This window comes from Bos grunniens, chromosome 8 (genome assembly GCF_055505025.1).
Source record: "Bos grunniens cultivar Pamir isolate PY7600 chromosome 8, Bosgru_T2T1.0, whole genome shotgun sequence".
Lineage (NCBI taxonomy): Eukaryota > Metazoa > Chordata > Mammalia > Artiodactyla > Bovidae > Bos > Bos grunniens.
In genome coordinates, this window is record NC_141172.1 from 26,152,741 (window position 1) to 26,172,672 (window position 19,932).

At 41.2% G+C, this 19,932-nt stretch overlaps 1 protein-coding gene and 1 pseudogene across 12 annotated transcripts in view; one reads left to right on the top strand and one right to left on the bottom strand.

Moving 5' to 3' along the window:
- Positions 1–19,932, top strand: part of BNC2 (basonuclin zinc finger protein 2) — a 485,666-nt gene that overhangs the window by 91,910 nt on the left and 373,824 nt on the right. For 3 of the 12 annotated variants that reach the window (XM_086415024.1, XM_086415003.1, XM_086415008.1), the window contains exon 3: positions 6,338–19,911. The exons of the other annotated variants lie outside the window; for them this stretch is intronic. In XM_086415024.1, coding sequence (XP_086271150.1) covers positions 19,885–19,911 — 27 coding nt within the window. In that variant the 5' untranslated portion in view covers positions 6,338–19,884. The remainder of the gene's footprint in view (positions 1–6,337; positions 19,912–19,932) is intronic. 12 annotated transcript variants of the gene reach the window in all.
- LOC147366862 (cytochrome b-c1 complex subunit 7 pseudogene) lies at positions 3,653–3,889 on the bottom strand (annotated as a pseudogene).

Consider the following 19,932-nt stretch of genomic DNA (forward strand, 5'->3'; position numbering starts at 1 on the left):
GACTGGCAAAATTTGCGTTTAATTCCTTGCTTTTCCTTAGCCTCGGCTCTCTCTTGTCTGGGAATGTACTAATTGGCTCTCTTCCTGTCCGCTCTGTCACTTTATTACTCCCAAGGGAGCCCAGAATCATTGTTACTGCTCTCTAGCCTGTCCTGTTTGGTCCTTGTCCGATCTTGTTCTCTTTCCAGTCTCTTCCCATTAGTATTTGGTGGGGTGGGGGCAGAAGATGCCTGATCAGAGAGTTGCATTTTGGGGTGTGGGAGGAGCTGGGACTCTTGTGGTATTGGGGTCATTGTGGTTCGGATCAGAGACCTTCACTGGGCTGCTGACTGTTGGCATTTTGATTCTCCTGCCCCACGTGTACCCACCAGAGCACGCCATCCCCACTTTGGGTACAGGGCATCTCTCTGCATTTGAGGTTCAGAGCTAAGGCATAGTGCTGATCAGCTTGCCCCCAGGCACCTTGAGTACACAGGGTGTCTGAGATAGAAGAGGGTGCTCTTGTCTTAACAGTTTACATGGCATCTTTTTTGTGTTTTCATGTTGAGGAGCCAAAATTTGGGGGATAATTTTCTTTGACATTCGTAACCTTTCTTTACAGAAAAATCCCTCCTGTAGGCTTATTCAAGTGGAGATTGATATTTTTCTTCTGTCTCTTTCTCTCTTCTTTCTTCCCTTTCTCCATTCTTCCCACCCTCCTTTCTTTCCTTCCTTGTATAGTGGGTCTTTGTATGTAAAAATGTAGCTCCTGTTCTAGTCTCTTCCACCCACCCAACCCAGGAATGAAGTTGAATATTAATATGTTATGGCCACCATTCTCCCGCGGCTTACCCTTTCTCCACATTTACTATAATTAAACATGTCCTTCTCAATTTCAACTCAGAATACCTGAAAAGACTCCTTGTTCCGTTAAAAGAAAGCAAATTTCCCCAGGTAAGTTCCCATATGTTCATATGTTTTCTGTAAAAACTGGCACACACTTTTCTTTGTATTTTACCCCTGTCAAATGAGATCCTTATAAGAATAATCAGCCAGTCCAAGCCTCTCATCTCTTTTTGCCTGCATTTTCTTGGGTAATTTTAACTCCTTTTCTGCCATCCAGTAAAGTTTGCATCTTTCTGTCACAAGAGTGTCTGGGATTTTTGAGAGTGCCACCTTCCTTTCAGTTCTCTCAGATGACCCTTGAGCTCTTTGTCTATTCTGAATGGGTGCTTTTGCAGGGAGGGGTAGAATTTTCCTCCACATCCCTTGGGGGTGGGGGAGTCCCAGCAAATAGTGTCCTCGGGGTCATTTCTTTGTGTAAAGGATGCATGTGTTTTTGCATGATGTTTCTTAAGGAGGTCCCCCCAAATGTGTAAGCTTTAGGTCTTACCTCATTTTCATCCCCTTGAGTTGTTCCTTTTAAGGAATGTATAGGGAGAGCTTCCATCACCCAAATTAGTCACCTGATGCATTTACTTTATCTGACCTTCCAGTTGCAGTGTAACATCTTTTAAGTTTTCTAATTCTGCTCTCTGAAAATGCAGAGCATTTATTCACCCATCATGTCCATCAGGAGCTGAAGGCCACGACAAGAACCTTTGCTGGAGGGATGCCTTAGGGTTTGGGTGGTCCAGTCTCTCATTGCAGCTGGTCCAGGTTAGCATCTAGAAGAGAGTTGGGTTTGGCAGAGGTGAGCTTAAGGTTCTAGTTCTTCATCTCTAAGGTGCAAGCACATTAGCTTTTCAAAAAAATAGACGAGAAAGCTGTCTCTGGGGATGCTTTGTAGTGCAAGCGCACACAGAAACCACACTCCATCTCTAAGTGACTGTCCTGGTCTCAGAGGCCAGAACACCTGAGCGATCGTTGTCTTCCCATTTTCTGTCCATTCCCTTCATTCACCACATCCTGAAAACTGTTTTAGTGTGCGTTACCTCTTGGAGCTATCCCCTCCTTAAAAGTCTCATGACTGCTGTTGAGCTCGTTTGCTCCTCTTCAGTGTTGTTGCCCTACCGCAAGCTGGCTGCAGTAACTTTTCAGGCTCCCTCCAGGAAGCTCCACTCCTTGGGATTGAAGGCTTTTGAAAATATCTCTGACTTTGTCACTACTCAGGCCCAAACTTCATTCATTGCAAGCTCTCTGATCAGAACAAGCCCTTTACTTCTGTATTCAGGGTCCTGCTTGAGAGGAAGCCAGCCTATCTTTCCACCTCAGTCTCTGACACTTTTTATACTGTGTTTTAGCCACATCAGTTCCTGGGTTTGCCTCCTTTTTTGCAGTCATTTTCTCAAGGCACTTAAGGCTTTGTGGCTTGTAGGAAGTTACTCGAATGGTTGTATGATACTCCAGACTAGGTTTAAAAATTCCTGAAAGTGCTTTGTTTTGTATATTTTTAGTAGTGGTAGGTGTTCAAGTACTCAGTGAAGAAAGTAGCCCTAGATTGTTCCAAAGAGCTTTCTGAGCACCCCGTCAGGCACACAGAGCGCTAGTTATCTGCCTTCCCCACCACACTGGGTGGAGCCACTCTATAACCGAGACTGTGCAGAGTCTCTTGGATTGAAAAGATAAGCACATTTGTTTCTCACTCCTGTGATGATGCTCTCCTCCATTCTTTGCATAGGATTTTTTCTTCTTGTTTTAATAAAAAATTTTGAGCTTTTTGCCACGCTTACTAGAAAAAGAAAACCAGATGCTCTTCCACGGTTAGTGGAGATGTATTCATCCCTTTGTGTTTGACAGTTTTCATCATTAAAAAAGTTTTTTTTCTAAAGTTTTAACGTATATGTCAAGACAAAACCTTTAAAAATTTAAGTAAATTTTAAAATTTATATTTTAAAGATTTGAAAATTTACTCATGGCTAATCAGGTGGTTGGAGAAGGAAGTGGCAACCCACTCCAGTATTCTTGCCTAGAGAATCCCGTGGACAGAGGAGCCTGGTGGGCTGCTGTCCATAGGGTCGCCCAGAGTCGGACAGGAATGAAGCGACTTAGCATGCATGCATGCATTGGAGAAGGAAATGGCAACCCACTCCAGTATTCTTGCCTGGAGAATCCCAGGGACAGAGGAGCCTGGTGGGCTGCCGTCTATGTTGTCGGAGAGTCGGACACGACTGAAGCGACTTAGCAGCAGCAACAGCAATCAGGTGGTTACATCACTAAAATTTGTAATGATAGCTCTAATTTTAAAAACCTGTGGCTGATTCATTTTGATGTTTGGTAGAAACCAATGCAGTACCGTAAAGCAATTATCATTCAATTAAAAATGAAAGAAAAATACAAAAAAAGTGTTGATATTTCATTTGAATTACTTTTTCTGGTTTAATTTTTTAATTGGAGGAAAATTAATGTTGTGTTGGTTTCTGCCATACAACTTAAAAAAAAAATTTATTTCAAGTTTTTATTTTCCTGAACTGGGTCTGAGTTGTGGCATGCAGACTCTCAGTACCAGTGTGTGGGATCTAGTTCCCTGACCAGAGATGGAACCCGGGCCCCCTGCACTTAGCCACTGGACCACAGGGAAATCCCTTGAATAACTTTTTTTTAAATTGTAATAGATATGTATTTAAAGTAATACATTTATAGTCTAAATAGTTCTGCATTGTACATTTCAGGTTTAAACTAACTTCATAAAAATATTTGATAACAGCTATATCCACAGATTTAGACTACTAAATTATTTCTCAGCTCATTCTTCTCTCCCTTTTCTTTCCCAAAGCACCTCTTTCAGAGATGGTTTGAGGTAGGCTTTATCCTCATATTCTGTCCACTGTGGTTTAGGCAGAATCTGCTGCCTCATGTGCATGTCCAGTGCTCTCTTAATGCGAAACTCTCTGTCGTCATAAACGTTCTCAGGAAGCCTTCTTACGGCCTCTTTTGCATCGTCATTCTCATATATTGTATCATCTTGCATTAAGCCCAGTTTATTGAACCCAGCAGCATTGTAATACCCTTTATAAATACCCTCTGGCCACCTGCTTGATGCTGAAATGGCACAAGCTGCTTGCCATGTTGACCTGAGACCCTTGAATTACTTTTTAAAGACATTTCTAGATAGCATGGAAGGAAGGTGAATATAGTACTGGTTTATATAAATTCGGGGTTTAATTTGTGAATTAATTTTGAAATTTGAGTTTGTTCTTTAGCTATTACAATCATGTGCCAAGGAGATAATATAAAGCAGTGTATATTGTTTGAAGCTTTGGTAAGGTCTTAAAGTGTCCTGTATGTATAATTGTTCATTAGGCAACCTGAATTTTGAGTAAATTTGTAGATTCTTGAACCTTGTAATCTGCAAAGAGTAAGCTTAGCTATAATAGGCGTAAATCATTGTGATTTGCATAATTTATTTCTTCTGCATAAATATTGTACTCACATAGTAAAACTGCTGTCCTGGAAATCAGATTTTGATTGTCTGAGTATTTGTGGGGCTAGAGGAGGTTTTAGGGTTATGTTTGTGTTTAGATTTAATTTCAGGGGTAAGTTAAGATTTATGGTGAGCAGTGCACAGAATGTTTTATTTACTTTTTCCCAGATTATGAATAAAAACAACATCTGAATCTGATTTTTAGGAACCAAGCTCAGAAAATATGGTATTCTATTTTGATTGTTTCTCTTAATTGTGCCTTATTTCTGTTTATTTGCAAATTGTGTATTTAAGACATTAGCATATTTGATACCCTGTGATTGGACATATTTAACTTTCATTAGACTGATGCTTTCAGGTTTTTGGACTCTGAAAGCAGGAGCCACATACGACCTGTCTTTTGTTCAAGGTGCTAACTGACTACACTCTTATGTTTCCATTACATGAAACGCACATCTCTGGTTTACTTGAGAGGAAATGCTTCTAAGACTTAGGCATACCTCACTTCTGTGGCAGGCTGTTTACTTCTTCATTCAGCAATTAATACATAAATTCAGTTTTTTTCCCCAAAATATTAATCAAATGTATGTGATGTGCTATGAAGTATAGCAGGTAATGCTGAACAAAACAGAAACATTTCTTATCCTTGCACTCAAAGTACCGTAGAATCTAGTAGGCGAGAAAACTATGAAATCAGGTGACTAGAGTACCAGGTGCTAAACACTGTGGAGCCCTAAGCCCAGCCCATGTACAAGATGCATGATTGCCAGAGTCTTCCCTGCCCCCTTTATTTTGCCGAGTTAGCCAGATGAGGTGGTCTGTTGTTGAGATGCTACTGCTACTGCTAAGTCACTTCAGTCGTGTCCGACTCTGTGCGACCCCATAGACGGCAGCCCACCAGGCTCCCCCGTCCCTGGGATTCTCCAGGCAAGAACACTGGAGTGGGTTGCCATTTCCTTCTCCAATGCATGAAAGTGAAAAGTGAAAGTGAAGTTGCTCAATCATGTCTGACTCTTAGCGACCCCATGGACTGCAGCCTACCAGGCTCCTCCGCCCATGGGATTTTCCAGGCAAGAGTACTGGAGTGGGGTGCCATTCTCCATGTTTAGATGCTAAGTTGTGGCCAACTCTTTTGTGACACCATGGACTGTAGCCCGCCAGGCTCCTCTGTCCATGTAATTTTCCAGGCATGCATACAGCAGTGGGTTGCCATTTCCTTCTCCAGAGTATCTTCCCAACCCCGGGATCGAACCTGGGTCTGCTGCATTGGCAGGCAGGTCCTTTACCTCTGAGCCACCTGGGAAGCCCATAGAATGGTCTAGGAACAGTGACTAAAAATGTTCTTGGTACTAGGAACAACTCTGACAAAAGCTCAGAGTAAAGAGAGCACTCAGGACATTAGAAATACTAGTATGTTAAAACTTAATGGCAACCAAAACCCAGATCACAAAACTCTCATTTTGGATCAGAACATTTTTCTTCTGCCATTTACTTCAATGAGGAGATGAGAAATGACTGCAGATTTATTGTCTTGAGTCCCCATCTCTTATAACAGAAATATTTATTTTAGAAAGTTTGAATTATATGTGACTACCAAAAATGAAAAATCATTCATAAGGTTACTTTTTTATCATTTTGTAACTATAATTTTAGATTTTTTTTCCTATGCATCTTTAATTTTATAAAGTAGAAATGATACTGAATATGCTGCTTTGCAACTGATACTTTGCACTTATTATGAAAGTTACATTAATTGTCCTTCATATCTTTGGGTTCCTTATAAAATATGCATTTTAATCATCATATAGTATTCTGACATGAACCGTTTTTTATTTATAGAACCCCTATTATTGGCAATGTAGGTTTCTAATTTTTGCAACCTTAAATGTTGCTGCAATACAATGTATTTTATTTAAACCTTTGATTAAATCTATGATTATTTCCCTAGGGTAATAAAAAGTATTTCCGTTCTTCTATGCTTGTCTTTTTTTGTAGATATGAGCTGCTTGTTTATCACCACCATGCCTGAAGATCATTCCAGCCCTGATGACATGATGTCTTAAATCTAAATCTTTAGATCTTTGGCATTTAGACCACTGCTCTCCAAGACACCTGCTTGAAGAGCTCGGTTTGGCAGTGATTCTCATTACACCCATATAAGTAAAAGCATAAGTTACAATAGATGATTTGTGGCTGGACATGAAATGTAAGGCTAGTGTTATGTGTTGATATACATGTGAAACAATTGTATCCAGTTTTTTTTTTTTTAAGAGTATCCACATGTCTAGAAGTGTTTTATCCAGGGAATTTTTTTTTTAACAGAAGAATTCAGTCTGTTTTTAGGGAATGTTCTTTAGCTGCAGGTTTAAATAAACTTTTGGTCTGTGATTCAGAATATATCTTTTTTGAAATTTAATTTTTTTTTAATCTTTTGGTCATGCTACACAGCATGTGGGATCTTAGCTCCCTGACCAGGGCTTGAATCCCCACCCCTGTGTTGGCAGCATGGAGTCCCAATCACTGAACAACCAGGGAAGTCTCCAGAATGTATCTTAGTAGATGAATACCTCCAGAGTTAACAATCGAAAGAAAAACTGGAATTAAGTCAGCATTTTTTCTTAAAGATGTCAAGAGGAAAATTTTGCATAGAACCAAGGAGGATATCCTTAGATCTACTGGAGGTTTTATTTTTCAAAGATTTTTATGCTGAAGTCCTGTTATCTTCACCTGCTCATCTTGTTTGTAACTTAGGCCCCAGCATCATACCCAGTAAATACTTGCCCCCCCCCCAAAAAAAAACACTTAAAAATAATGTATTTATTGAGATATAATTCACATCCCATGAGGTTTACCTACTTGGTGGTGGTGGTTTAGTTACTAAGTTGTGCCCGACTTTTGCGACCCCATGGACTGTAGCCTGCTAGGCTCCACTGTCCATGGGATTCTCCAGGCAAGAAAACTGGAGTGGGTTGCCATTTCCTTCTCCAGGGGCTCGTCCCAACCCAGTAATAAAACTTGGGTCTCCTGCATTGCAGGCAACTTCTATACCGACTGAGCTGCGAGGGAAGGCCAAAATTTACCTAATTCGGATGTTTTTTTTTTGTTTCAGTGAGTTTTAACATATTTGGAGTTGTGTAACCATCACCACAGTCAAAGTTAGAACATTTTTATTACCTCAAAAATAAATGTTTACCCTTTCACTATCACCCATCCCCCAACACTCCCAATCCTCTGCAGCTGTGGACAGCTACTGATGTACTTTGTCTTCGAATTTGCTATTTGTATTTCATACAAATGGAATCATACTGTATATGGTATCTTACATCTTTCATGCATATAATATTTTAAGGATTTGTCCCTATTTTGCCAAATAACACTTCATTGTATGTAGTATGTATCACATTTTTGTTTATCCATTTATCAATTGATGGAGCAAATATTTTATAATATCTAGATGCATTTGTGTAGGTTTGTATTGCAAAGTTAAAAACTAAGAAATCAAGTTGCAAGATCCCAAGCTGGAGAGGCCTTCAGAGTTTGTTACTGGTGAAAGCATATTAGAGAAGTTTAGAATTCAGTTTGCAAGGTGGTTGGGTCTAAGGAGGAATATCCCATCATCAGTACATCCTTTCAGTTCCACCTGTTGGATGATGCTTAAATCTGCTCTTGTCTTCATGTGTCTGGTAAATTATCTAAGCAACATCTTTTGTTTGGTAACACATTACCACTACCATCCCCTAACATAGGCAACAAAGGAGTATCTTTAAAAATGTCGTTTTCTCTCAGAGTCCAAAATCCTTAACACAGGCTGCCCAGCTATCTCACATTAGGCCCTTGCTGCCTTCCGCTCACATCTCCCCCTCCTATTCTATGATATTGATTTTGTGCTTAATAAAGGATAACGGAATCCTTTCTGAAGTTTTTATGTGGGTACCCTGATGCTGGGAAAAACTGAAGTAGGAGGAGAAGGAGGCAGCAGAGGATGAGATGGTTGGATGACATCACCTACTCAATGGACATGAGTTTGAGCAAACTCCGGGAGATAGCGAAGGACAGGGAAGCCTGGCGTGCTGCAGGCCATGGTGTTGCAAAGAGTTAGATGCGATGGAGCAACTGGACAATAACAGCCCTCAATTTCAGCTCTCATCACTCTCAAGAACTGTGTGCTAAGGATCCCTTTTGGAGCCTGGTGAAACAGAAACGTCTCATGAGCTCTGGGGTGCACTGTGCATCAGAAATGTGCTTGTTTCCTTTGAACCTCTTCCCTGAAAATTGGAAATAACTTGCAAGTTGTCGTGAAACTTAAGGAGATGATATGTGAGTGTGTCTGGTGCATAATATGTGCTTAATAAACTATGTCCTTTAAATTTTTCATTTGGATTTTTGTTTGAATGTAGTGGTTTAGGTGAGTTTGATATTTCCTCCCCTCCCCCCCTTTTTTTTTTGCGGAAAAGAGGGATTGATACATTATGATGATTGCCTGCAGTTTAGCATTTTTTCCTTCTAAAATCTGTATCTTTGTCTCTGAATCCTGGTTTTGTGAAATCTCTGGAATTTCATTAGTGCTTCTATATTGTGCCAATCAGCAGTACTTCCTTGGGTCCCTGCCTATAAAATAGCAATCTATCATTTATTGCCTTTTTTCCTAAAACATTTACATGTTTATATGTTTATTATTTCCTCATTTTGTGAGTAATTGTTGTTCATTTAAAAACCAGGAAACTTCAGAAAAGAGAGGAATAGGGAGAAGATAAAATTCAATTGTAATCCACTTACTTGCTGTGGCCATTGTGGTTTATGGTTTTCTAGACTTTATTCTTTGCAAAAACACATGTATGTGCCCATAGTTTTTGAAAAAGAAGTTGGATGGTACTGTATGTTCAATTACTTTTTCCGCTTGCCAGTGGGGGTGCTTGTCAGTGTTGTTATTATGCATGTGTACAGATTTGCATGTGTACAAGTTATTACGCATGTGTACGTCAAGAATGCCCTTGTAGGGGAGTACCATGATGACTGTCACCAGTCCTCTTTGAATGGACATTTAGGTTGTATCTTAACTTTGGGTCGTTATAAACAGTGCTGGCTTTGATTTTGAAGTCACGACAATTCTGATAAGCTTTTTACCTCCTGAGTTAACAGTAATTTCCTTGAGGTTTAGTGCTCTTAATTTGGTGCTTGTGTTCTAGTTTCTTCATATCCCTACTTCCATTTACCTTAACAAAATGGTGTATCTTTGCTTTGGCACACACTGCTGTCATATCTGAGCTGTAACTTTTTAATAATTAATACTTCATATTGGTTAACATCTCTTTCCATTTTGGCATGGATCCTTACAATAAAATTCATGAATTCATTTCCGTTATATTTTCCATTACCTTATCTAACGTTAGGGTTTATTTAAATACCTCATTTTATTGATCTGAAAGAGAGTGCGTGTGTGTGTGTATGTGTTCAGTCACAGAGTTGTGTCTGACTCTTTGTGACCCCATGGATTGAAGCCCACTAGCTCCTCAGTCTTTGGGGTCTTCCAGGCAAGAATACTAGAGTGGGTTTCCATTTTCTCATCCAGGGGGTCTTCCCAGCCCAGGGATTGAACTTGTATCTCCTGCATTGGCAGGTGGATTCTTTACCACTGAGCCACCTGGGAAGCCCAAAGTGAGCACTTGCTTTCTTCCAAATAAAAGATTGAGTGGAGTGGTTTGTATTGAGCAGTACAATCAAAAGACACATATTTATAGTAAATTAACTGTTGCCCTAAACTGGGATATTCTTAAGGTAATTTTTCATCCTGTATTGTTTTCCTCCTTTTAGGTCTGTTTTTGTGTGTGTGTGTGTGTGTGTGTATAGCCAGTTGATTATGTCCTTAAGCATTAGCCATTTTAAATAATTTTAATATGACGCTTTGTAAATTGTTGAAGTAAAAGTTGTTAGTTGCTCAGTCGTGTCCAACTCTTTGCGACCCCATGGACTGTATCCCACCAGGCTTGCCTGTCCATGGGATTTCCTAGGCAAGAATACTGGACTGGGTAGCCATTCCCTTCTCCCGGGGATCTTCCTGACCCAGAGATTGAACCTGCATTGCAGGCAGATTCTTTACCATCTGAGTCAACAGGGAATCCCGAATCATATCGTATATTCAAGAGCCCTGGTTGTTAAACTGGAGAACGCATCTGAGCCACGTGGCGGTCTCTTTCATCACAGACTGCTGGGCCTTCCCCCCAGGTTTTCTGACTCTGTGCATCACATACACAGCCTGAGAACCAGCCTTTCTAATAAATCCCCAGGTGATGCCGATGCTGCTGGTCCTGAGACTGTTCTTTGAGGATGGAACATAGAAATAATTTTTGTATTATCTATACTCTTTGTAATTATCTATAGTCTTTTTCTCTTTATGCCAGTACACATGGCATATATAACTGAGCACGTTTTAGTAGAACCGTCTGTTGTTTCAAAAGGAAACAAAACCCCTTGTTGGCAAAATACAGAAGGATTACTGGATACAGAGCTGTAGCATGGTGTGAGTGAGACCAGTAGGCGAGGCATCCAGAGTCCTAGACCTGGATTCTGTGGGCTGTAGTTTCCTTGAATCTTACACAGTCTTGGTTCACTTGTAGGAAAAAAAGTGATTGCTGCTAAATTTCTCCTGTCCCTTCACCTCCTGAATGTGCAGGCAAATCCTCAAAGTGTTTTTTAACCAGGTTCACAATGTCGGTTCAGTTCAGTTCAGTGGCTCAGTCATGTCTGACTCTTTGTGACCCCATGGACTGTAGCACGCCAAGCCTCCCTGTCCACCACCAGCTCCTGGAGCCTACTCAAACTCATGTCCATTGAGTGATGTCCATGGTAATGCCATCGAACCATCTCATCCTCTGTCGTCCCCTTCTCCTCCCGCCTTCAATCGTTCCCAGCATCAGGGTCTTTTCAAATGAGTCAGTTCTTCATATCAGGTAGCCTAAGGATTGGAGTTTCAGCATTAGCACCAGTCCTTCCAACGAATATTCAGGATTGATTTCCTTTAGGATGGACTGGTTGGATAGCCTTACTGTCCATGGGGCTCTCAAGAGTCTTCTCCAACACCACAGTTCAAGAGCATCAATTCTTTGGTGCTCAGCTTTCGTTACAGTCCAACTCTCAGATCCATACATGACTATTAGAAGAACCATAGCTTTGACTTTGTTGGCAATGTCTCTGCTTTTTAATATGCTGTCTATGTTGGTCATAGCTTTTCTTCCAAGGAGCAAGTGTCTTTTAATTACATTGCTGCAATCACCATCGCAGTGATTTTGGAGCCCAAGAAAATAAAGTCTGTCACTGTGCCCATTGTTTCCTCATCTATATGCCATGAAGTGATGGGACTGGATACCATGATCTTCATTTTTTGAATGTTGTGTTTTAAGCCAACTTTTTCTCTCTCCTCTTTCAGTTTCATCAAGAGACTCTTTAGTTCTTCTTTGCTTCCTGCCATAAGGGTGATGTCATCTGCATATCTGAGGTTATTGATATTTCTCCTGGCAATCTTGATTCCAGCTTGTGCTTCATCCAGTCCAGCATGTCAGATATCTCAATTAAGAAATGCTTATCTGTTTTTAATAAATGTTCAAAGTTGCTTTAATAGAGGCATTATTTTAAGGTTTGGATGAGTTAATACCTTGAAATCAAATACTTCAAATGACTTTGAGAACAGAGCTTCAGGCAAGTGATGGTCTATATGTCAGGTCTTCAAGAATATAAGGTTGAAGAATTGAGACACATGTAACCAATGTTCATTAGGACATGGAAGCGACCTAGATGTCCATCGGCAGATGAATGGATAAGGCAGTAGTGGTACATATACACAATAAAATATTACTCAGCCATAAAAAGGAACACATTTGAGTCAGTTCTATTGAGATGGGTGAATCTGGAACCTATCATACAGAGTGAACTAAGTCAGAAAGATAAAGACAAATACTGTATATTAACATATATGTGGAATTTAGAAAGATGATACTGGATGATCCTACATGCAGGGCAGCAAAGGAGACATAGATGTGAAGAACAGACTTTTGGACTCAGTGGGAGAAGGCGAGGGTGGCATAATTTGAGGGAATAGCATTTAAACATATACATTACCATATGTAAAATAGATGACCAGTGCAAGCTCGATGCATGGAGCGGGGCACCCAAAGTTGGTGCTCTGGGACAACCCAGAGCAATAGGGAGGAGGAAGGGACATTCAGGATGGGGGGTACACATGTATACCTATGGCTGATTTGTGTTGATGTATGGCAAAAGCCATCACAATATTATAAAGTAATTATCCTCCTATTAAAAGAAAGAAATTTTAAAAACGAATAGAAGGCTAAGCCTAGAAGAAAGGAGGAGGTGAGAGAAATTTTAAAATAATGGGGATTGAAATGGATTCATTGGATCCAGAGTTATTCAGTGTGTAATTCTCTGGTTCCTTCTTGGCTATAACTAGTAGTGGTTACACTTAGGAGCATTTAGTGGCAATTTTGCATTTGAAGTTCTTTCTGCCTGTTAGCTGAGATGGGGGAGTTGTATATGGCCTTTTCTGGCAGGCACAGTATTTGTATTTGGATAGAAAGGATAAACTATTTGAAAAAGCACAAGAGGATCACTTGGCACGTAGGTGAGTGAAATGTGAGGCTACAGCCTCATGTGGCAGCTGATAAGAACAGAGTTCAGAATAAGATGAACAGGAGGTTTCCACTAAGCATTTCAGCCTCTCATGTTTGGACTTGGTAAAAAGGTGGCTGGCTGATTTCAGCCAGAGATGCTTCACTTACATTGCAGAGACGAGTCTCTGGTCCTCTAAGCCTGTCACCGTCAGTTGGAATTCAAAAAGTTTTTAGAAAGCCTTTTTGACCCATTACTGTGTTCTCTCTCATCCCTTGTTTTTGATGGCGTGACATGTGTGGTCGTCTTTTCTTGTCAGCAGTTGGGAGAAAAATTTCAACAGGGTGAGAAACCTGAAGGCACAGAAAATGTTTGCCTGAAGCGTTCCCATGTGGGCAGTAGACATGGGCATGTGCTGAAAGAGAGCGGGCAGAAAGGCTTTTTGTTGAGAGTGACAGGTAGGTAGGATGACCAAAGTTTAGCTTAAATCCTTTCATTGATATTGGAATGTCATCAACCTTCATATGACACTGCCATGTTCAACTGTGTGATCTGGAGAGCTGTAGCTTGTACTGCTGTGGTGAGTGCGTGTGTGTGTGTGTACAGTGTAAACATTTTATGAACTGCAGTGTCTGAGCCATCCGTCTGTCTGGGCAGGAATCTCCCTTGATAGTAAAAAGAACAGCAATCAGGACAGAATTGGTCAATGCGGCATGTCTAATGGTGGGAAGATATTTGAAGGACTCACTGTAGACACAATAGTCTCTCTAAATAGCCTCTTTGCACCCGGAGTCTTATTGCAAACAGGTTCATTAAGGAGAGACATTCTGACACACAGCATCACAGTAATGAAAGTAGCTCTGTTTTTCTAATATTGTATCTTGCCACTTCAGTTATGCTGCTAGTACAAGATTTCCCTTGTGTTGTTGTATATTTCTCCAGAAAAAGAATCAGTCTTCATAGAATATACAATTATTTTGTACAGGAATGTATAACTCATACCTAAGATCCAGTTCTCCCTGTTTATGTGCACTAGTACAAAAATAATTGGCAAACACATCTTCCAGACCAAAAGATTCCAGCACCTTCAATTTGTTGGGCTGGAAGATGTTGAACTGGAGTTATAATAAACTTTAAAAAAATGTGTAATGTTCAAAATGGATTTGTGATCAATCATAAAAGAAAAAAAAAATATTAGCACAGTTTCCCATGAGGTGTAATTTTTTTTTCCTAGGGTTTTAGCCAACTCCAGCATAGTATCTGTTCAAAGAGAAGGAAAATGCAAAAGGTTTTCATCCACCCAGCTTTACATATAACTCCAATATGATGACTTAAGCTATTGGATTTTCTGCCTGTTAATGTACAGCATGAACATTATGAACATGGAAAAAAAAAGGTTATATTGGTTTAAAAGTGGATATGGAAAATTTAATGTGCTCAAGTGGGAACAATGGCATATTAAAAAAAAACACTCATGACACAGATCTAATAATTCACTTGCCCCTGTAGGAGAAAGGGTATCAGCTCTGATGCTGGCTCATAGTTTATTTTTATATACACCCTTGGTCCCTGCAGTATACCCCGTGTGTGGGTTCCAGAGAAAAGAAAGAAAATAACCTGTAGGGAAATCAGCCTTGGAAACCTTTCATTAAATACATTGTGCTCTGTATTGTGTCGTTCACAGAATCTTCAAGAAATAAAGAAGGGAAAAATCTCTTATCAGTCTGCATGTGCGAAATATTATATTTGAATACTATCATTTGTTTTAAGATTAAGGCCGAGGCTGCAAACATATTAGTTATTATTCACTTACATCTGGTAGATGGTGTAACAGGGATTTTAAAAATTCTTTTTTTTCCATTTCTAGTCCCCATCCTTCTTTCTGCCTCCCTCTTCCCCCACAGACAATGGCAGAGATACCACTTAAACTTAAAATGATTCTGGCTGCAGTATTTTCACATGCGAAATGTTACCTCCTTATAGAGGACTGGGGTGGTGAGGATAATAAACTTCAGTGTTAAAATTCTTGCTGAAGTTTTATCTGTCATTTGACAAAAGATGCATTTCTAGGGAAAATTGAAGAAAGTGTTAAATATATCCTTTCATGAGAAAAATATACACTGTAGAGGTGTTAACTGTGAAGAGTGACACCTTTATCAAGTTGAGTGTCCTTTGGAGTGAGGCTTTGTCTTGTCATTATAGTTCATGTACGGCTGTTGGTGGGCCTTTAAAAATCTGTAAACGTCTTATCTTTTTTGCTGACTATTCATGCAGGATACGCGAGGCAGGCCAACTGTGACACATATTCTGCCCATGCTTGTAGCTGTCTCCTGGATGAAAACGAACACGCATTTTAGACCTAAACCTTGGGTGCCATATAACAGTATTTAGCGAGCTTCTGGGATAGCAGATCCTAGGAGTTGATCTCAGATCAGAAGCACTTTGTCCTCCACAGTCTGTTGGAAGATTTCTTATTTCAGAAGTAGCTTGTGTTGAAAAATCTCTCTCTAAGTATAGAGCATCATCAGCACCAGGGTTTTCTCAGCATCACAACGAGCTTCTGTGTCCAGGAAGCTCTTTTCACGTGACAGTGGTAAAAGGTCCTGGGGACCGAGTGCATATCATGAGGCAGGCATTCTGTGAGATGCTTTGTATGAATCATCATCTGGTCTTCACATGAAGCTGCTGACGTAGCGGCTGCCTCTCTTCCTTTTGCAGATGAGGAAACTGTGTCGCTAATAAGGGACAGTGCTGGGTTTTTTCAGATCTAAGCCTGCTCCTGTTGCCAAGGTCATAGCCTTTACCATTATTTGAAATCACGTCCTAAGCTGTGTGGCCGCGCTCCGCTCCTCTGTCCCTTGGCTCTCAGGCCCGTATAGTGACTGTCTCCTGTCCTTTGGGTTTATCATCGACCCTGCCACCTACTAGCCAGTGCCTCTGTTGGCCCTTTCCCTGTCAGTGAAATGAAAGAGTGGTCCCCTTATTTAGCCTGGTTGAAGCACACACACATGTTATTTATTGGTCATCCTCTTTAAGCCAGGTGCTGTGCTAGAACCTCGAGTCCAGCAGGGACATGGACAGATGTGGTCCCTGACCCCCCGAAGCTTGCAGGCCTGTGGGCGTGTCAGGACACTGAAACGCTGTACAGAATTACTTAGTTATGTGCTGCCTGTCTCAACCATACATAGATGTTAAACTGACTTCAAGTTAAAGCTACCCATCTAAACAGATATTGGACTTTTCCTATGGGTCATACTCAAAGAAACCTTGCTTTCCCTGGCATCACTTGGATGCAAAACTGTTTGCCTAAATCCTCCTCCGTTGTTCCCCTGCAGTGGTTGCTGAAGAATCAGACACCTGAGGGTTTGCCTCCTGTCTCTTTCTCAGCCTGCCCACTTCTCTCCTCACTTCCACTGTCTCCCTGTGCTTCCAGTCCTGTTTGTTAATATTTATTTGTTTGGCTGCACTGGGTCATAGTTGCTGCCCGAGAGATCTTCACTGCCCTGTAGCATGTAGGATCTTAATTCCCTGACCAGGGATCAAACCTGAGTTCCCTGCATTGCAAGGTGGACTCTTAACTACTGGGCTGCCAGGGAAGTCCCACCCTCATTTCTTAGTGTTCTGCTTGCCACCATTTTCTAAGGTTTCAAATCCTAAATCAACCCCTCCTTCAAATCCTAGCTCAGTCTTCACTACTTCAAGTCACACTCCTCTTGTGATGTTCTTTTAAAACATGAATCCCGATTTTACATTTATCTTTGCTGTGTGGACAATCTTGTTTTCTCCAACTAGACTGAAAGTTCCCTCAGAGGAGGGACTTTGTCTCTCTAATATCTATCCCAGGCACAAGTCTGTTTTCAAACAGTGAATTAAGATGGAATTTTTTCCCTCTTCTTCTTCTGTAACAGTGCTCTCAGCTCTAATATTTGTTTTATTCTACCTACATGTCCAATAGACCAATTGAACCAAAGAGTAAACATATCTTCCCAACTCTGCATTTCCTCCTTTTCTCTAATTCTTCAAAATTTTTTTATTTTATTGAAGTATAGTTGATTTACAATATTGTGTTAGTTTTTGCTATATAGCAAAGTGATTCAGTTATGTATATACATACATATATGTATATATACATTCTTGTTTGTGTTCTTTTCCATTCTGGCTTATCACAGGATACTGAATATAGTTCCCTGGGCTGTACAGTAGGACCTTGTTGCTTATTTGTTCTCTAATATTAAAAGTGCGTGCATGCATGCTAAGTCACAGTTGTGTCCGCCTCTTTGTGACCAGGCTTCTCTGTGTATCTGATAATCCCTAACTAGTCCATCCCTCTCTAATTCTTAATGTCTCCATTGTTTTCATCAAACTAGAGAGCCTCAGTTCCTCCCACTTCCTCCTGCCCTCCCCTGTCTTGTGTAGGGTGACCTCGTCAGAGGAAGATTCCCCAGGATTTCTCATCACTTCTATACCTTCCCTGTTACCTCTGGGTGTGAGCTCTGATTTCCTTGCTAAAATAACATAACTGATCTTTTCACCTCCTGCCCTAAATGAGTAATCCTGCCAAAACACAGATCTGCCCGTGGCAGGTCTTAAAAGTCTTTGCTGGTGAAATGATACCGTGTCTGGGATTTACTTTAAAATTATCCAGCGGAGGAGGGAGGTTAAGGGGATTAGGTGAGTGCAGGTGAAAGAAGACTGACCCAGCACTGCTCATTGTTGAAGTTGGTGGTGTGGTTCACGGGGGCTTGTTACACTATTTGCATTTGTATATGTTTGAAAACATAAATAATAAAATTTAAAAATAGAACACTGCAAACTTAGGGTGTGCACCATATAAACTCTGACCTCCTTGGCAGAGTGCACGATGCTCTCATGGTCCCTCCCCTGTGGCTCCTTTGGCCTCTCATCTCCCTCAACTCTGGTGGCTGACTATTCTGCAGTCGTTACTCTGCAGTTGTCCCTGCTCTCAGCATTGATCTCTCAAAGGGCTCAGCTCTACTTCTCTCTGGCCCACTTTGTTAGCCTGATTGGGATCTTCTCCCCTGTCCTTTTGATGGACCATACTTAGAGCCCAGGGTTATTTCATTAGTAGCTCAGCTTGTAAAGAATCTGCTTACAATTCAGGAGACGACAGTTCAATTCCTGGGTTGGGAAGATTCCCTGGAGGAGGGATTGGCTACCTACTCCAGTATTCTTGGGCTTCCCTGGTGTTTCAGACAGTAAAGAATCCATCTGCAGTGCAGGAGACCTGGGCTGGGAAGATCCGCTGGAGAAGGGAATGGCTACCCACTCCAGTATTCTGGCCTGGAGAATTCCATGGACTACAGTCCATGAGGTGGAAAAGAATCAGACAACCCTGAACGACTTTCACTTTCTTCTGGAGCCCATCAAGTTCTTACTTTGTGCATAGTCTAGCCCTTTCCTCACTGAGGACTGCCCCAACCAAGAAGATCTCCACTTCCCCGCCTCCAATTTTCAGTTCAGTGAATGTTCATTACATGCCCATTGAGTGTCAGGCAGCTAATGGATATTTGAGATTAAATCAAATAGTTACTTCTGGCTTGTAATATGGAGAGAACCCACCTGCCAGCATTTTGGGCTAAGTTTGGCAGTGGTTTCCATCCGTCCTCTTCACTCACAGACCATCCCAGACTTCTCCAGGAATAAGGTACATATTATGAAGAGATGCATAGGTAAACTGTGCTATACAAATGCAATGTTCAGTTCAGTTCAGTCACTCAGTCGTGTCTGACTCTTCGCGACGCCATGAACCACAGCATGCCAGGCCTCCCTGTCCATCAGCAACTCCCGGAATTCACCCAGACTCATGTGCATCGAGTCGCTGATGCCATCCAACCATCTCATCCTCTGTCGTCCCCTTCTCTTCCTGCCCTCAATCTTTCCCAGCATCAGGGTCTTTTCAAATGAGTCAGCTCTTCTCATCAGGTGGCCAAAGTATTGGAGTTTCAGCTTCAGCATTAGTCCTTCCAGTGAACACCCAGGACTGATCTCCTTTAGGATGGACTGGTTGGATCTCCTTGCAGTCCAAGGGACTCTCAAGAGTCTTCTCCAATACCACAGTTCAAAAGCATCAAGTCTTCGGCAGTCAGCTTTCTTTCTAGTGCAATTCTCACATCCATACATGACCACTGATAAAGCCATAGCCTTGACTAGATGGACCTTTGTTGGCAAAGTAATGTCTCTGCTTTTTAATATGCTGTCTAGATTGGTCATAACTTTCCTTCCAAGGAGTAAGCGTCAAATGCAAGGTAGCCAAATACTATTAGCACCTGAAGATAAATCCCTTTGCTCAGCTTTTTGTCTCTTTTTAAAGGTGACTTTTAAAACTGTCAGGCTCTGCATTTATATTTAAGAAGTCTCCCTCCCTCCCCTGATCCACTGTAGAAGCAGGATTGGGAAGCTGTTTTTGCGGGAGGACACAGCCAGCCTTCTGCCAGAGCCCATCCAAAGGTCCTTCCACTGGGCTCTAATGTGAGCAGAAAAGTAATCCTATCCCTAGCCTTTATAATGTATCTTCACTTATTTCTGGGCACTTGATTGCTTCAAACACCAGTAGGACTCTTGAGCCCAGAGGTAAAAGTAGAAAAGGTATAAAGGATTTGAGAAATGAACCCGGTTTTGTGGCTTAGAGAAATAAAAGACCAAGGTATGAGTTAATCCCTGTTCGCAAACACATGAAATAATTTTACCTGGAAGGTGGTACCAGCTGTTAGCCATTTGAGTGAAAACAAACAAAAGGACTTAGGTTGCAGCTGGAGGGATTTTAGGTAGACATTTTTCGTTAAGTGGGTTCCCATCCCAGTAAATTGTTGATTAAGGTCCGGCATGGAGGGCAGTAAGGTGGATTTGAGGAATTTCAGCATCCTCAAAATCAGGCTTCATGATTACAAAATCAGCAGCTGTGAATGCCCTTCGTGCCCAGAGCTGCAGAGGTAGGGTTCCCCTCATTCCTC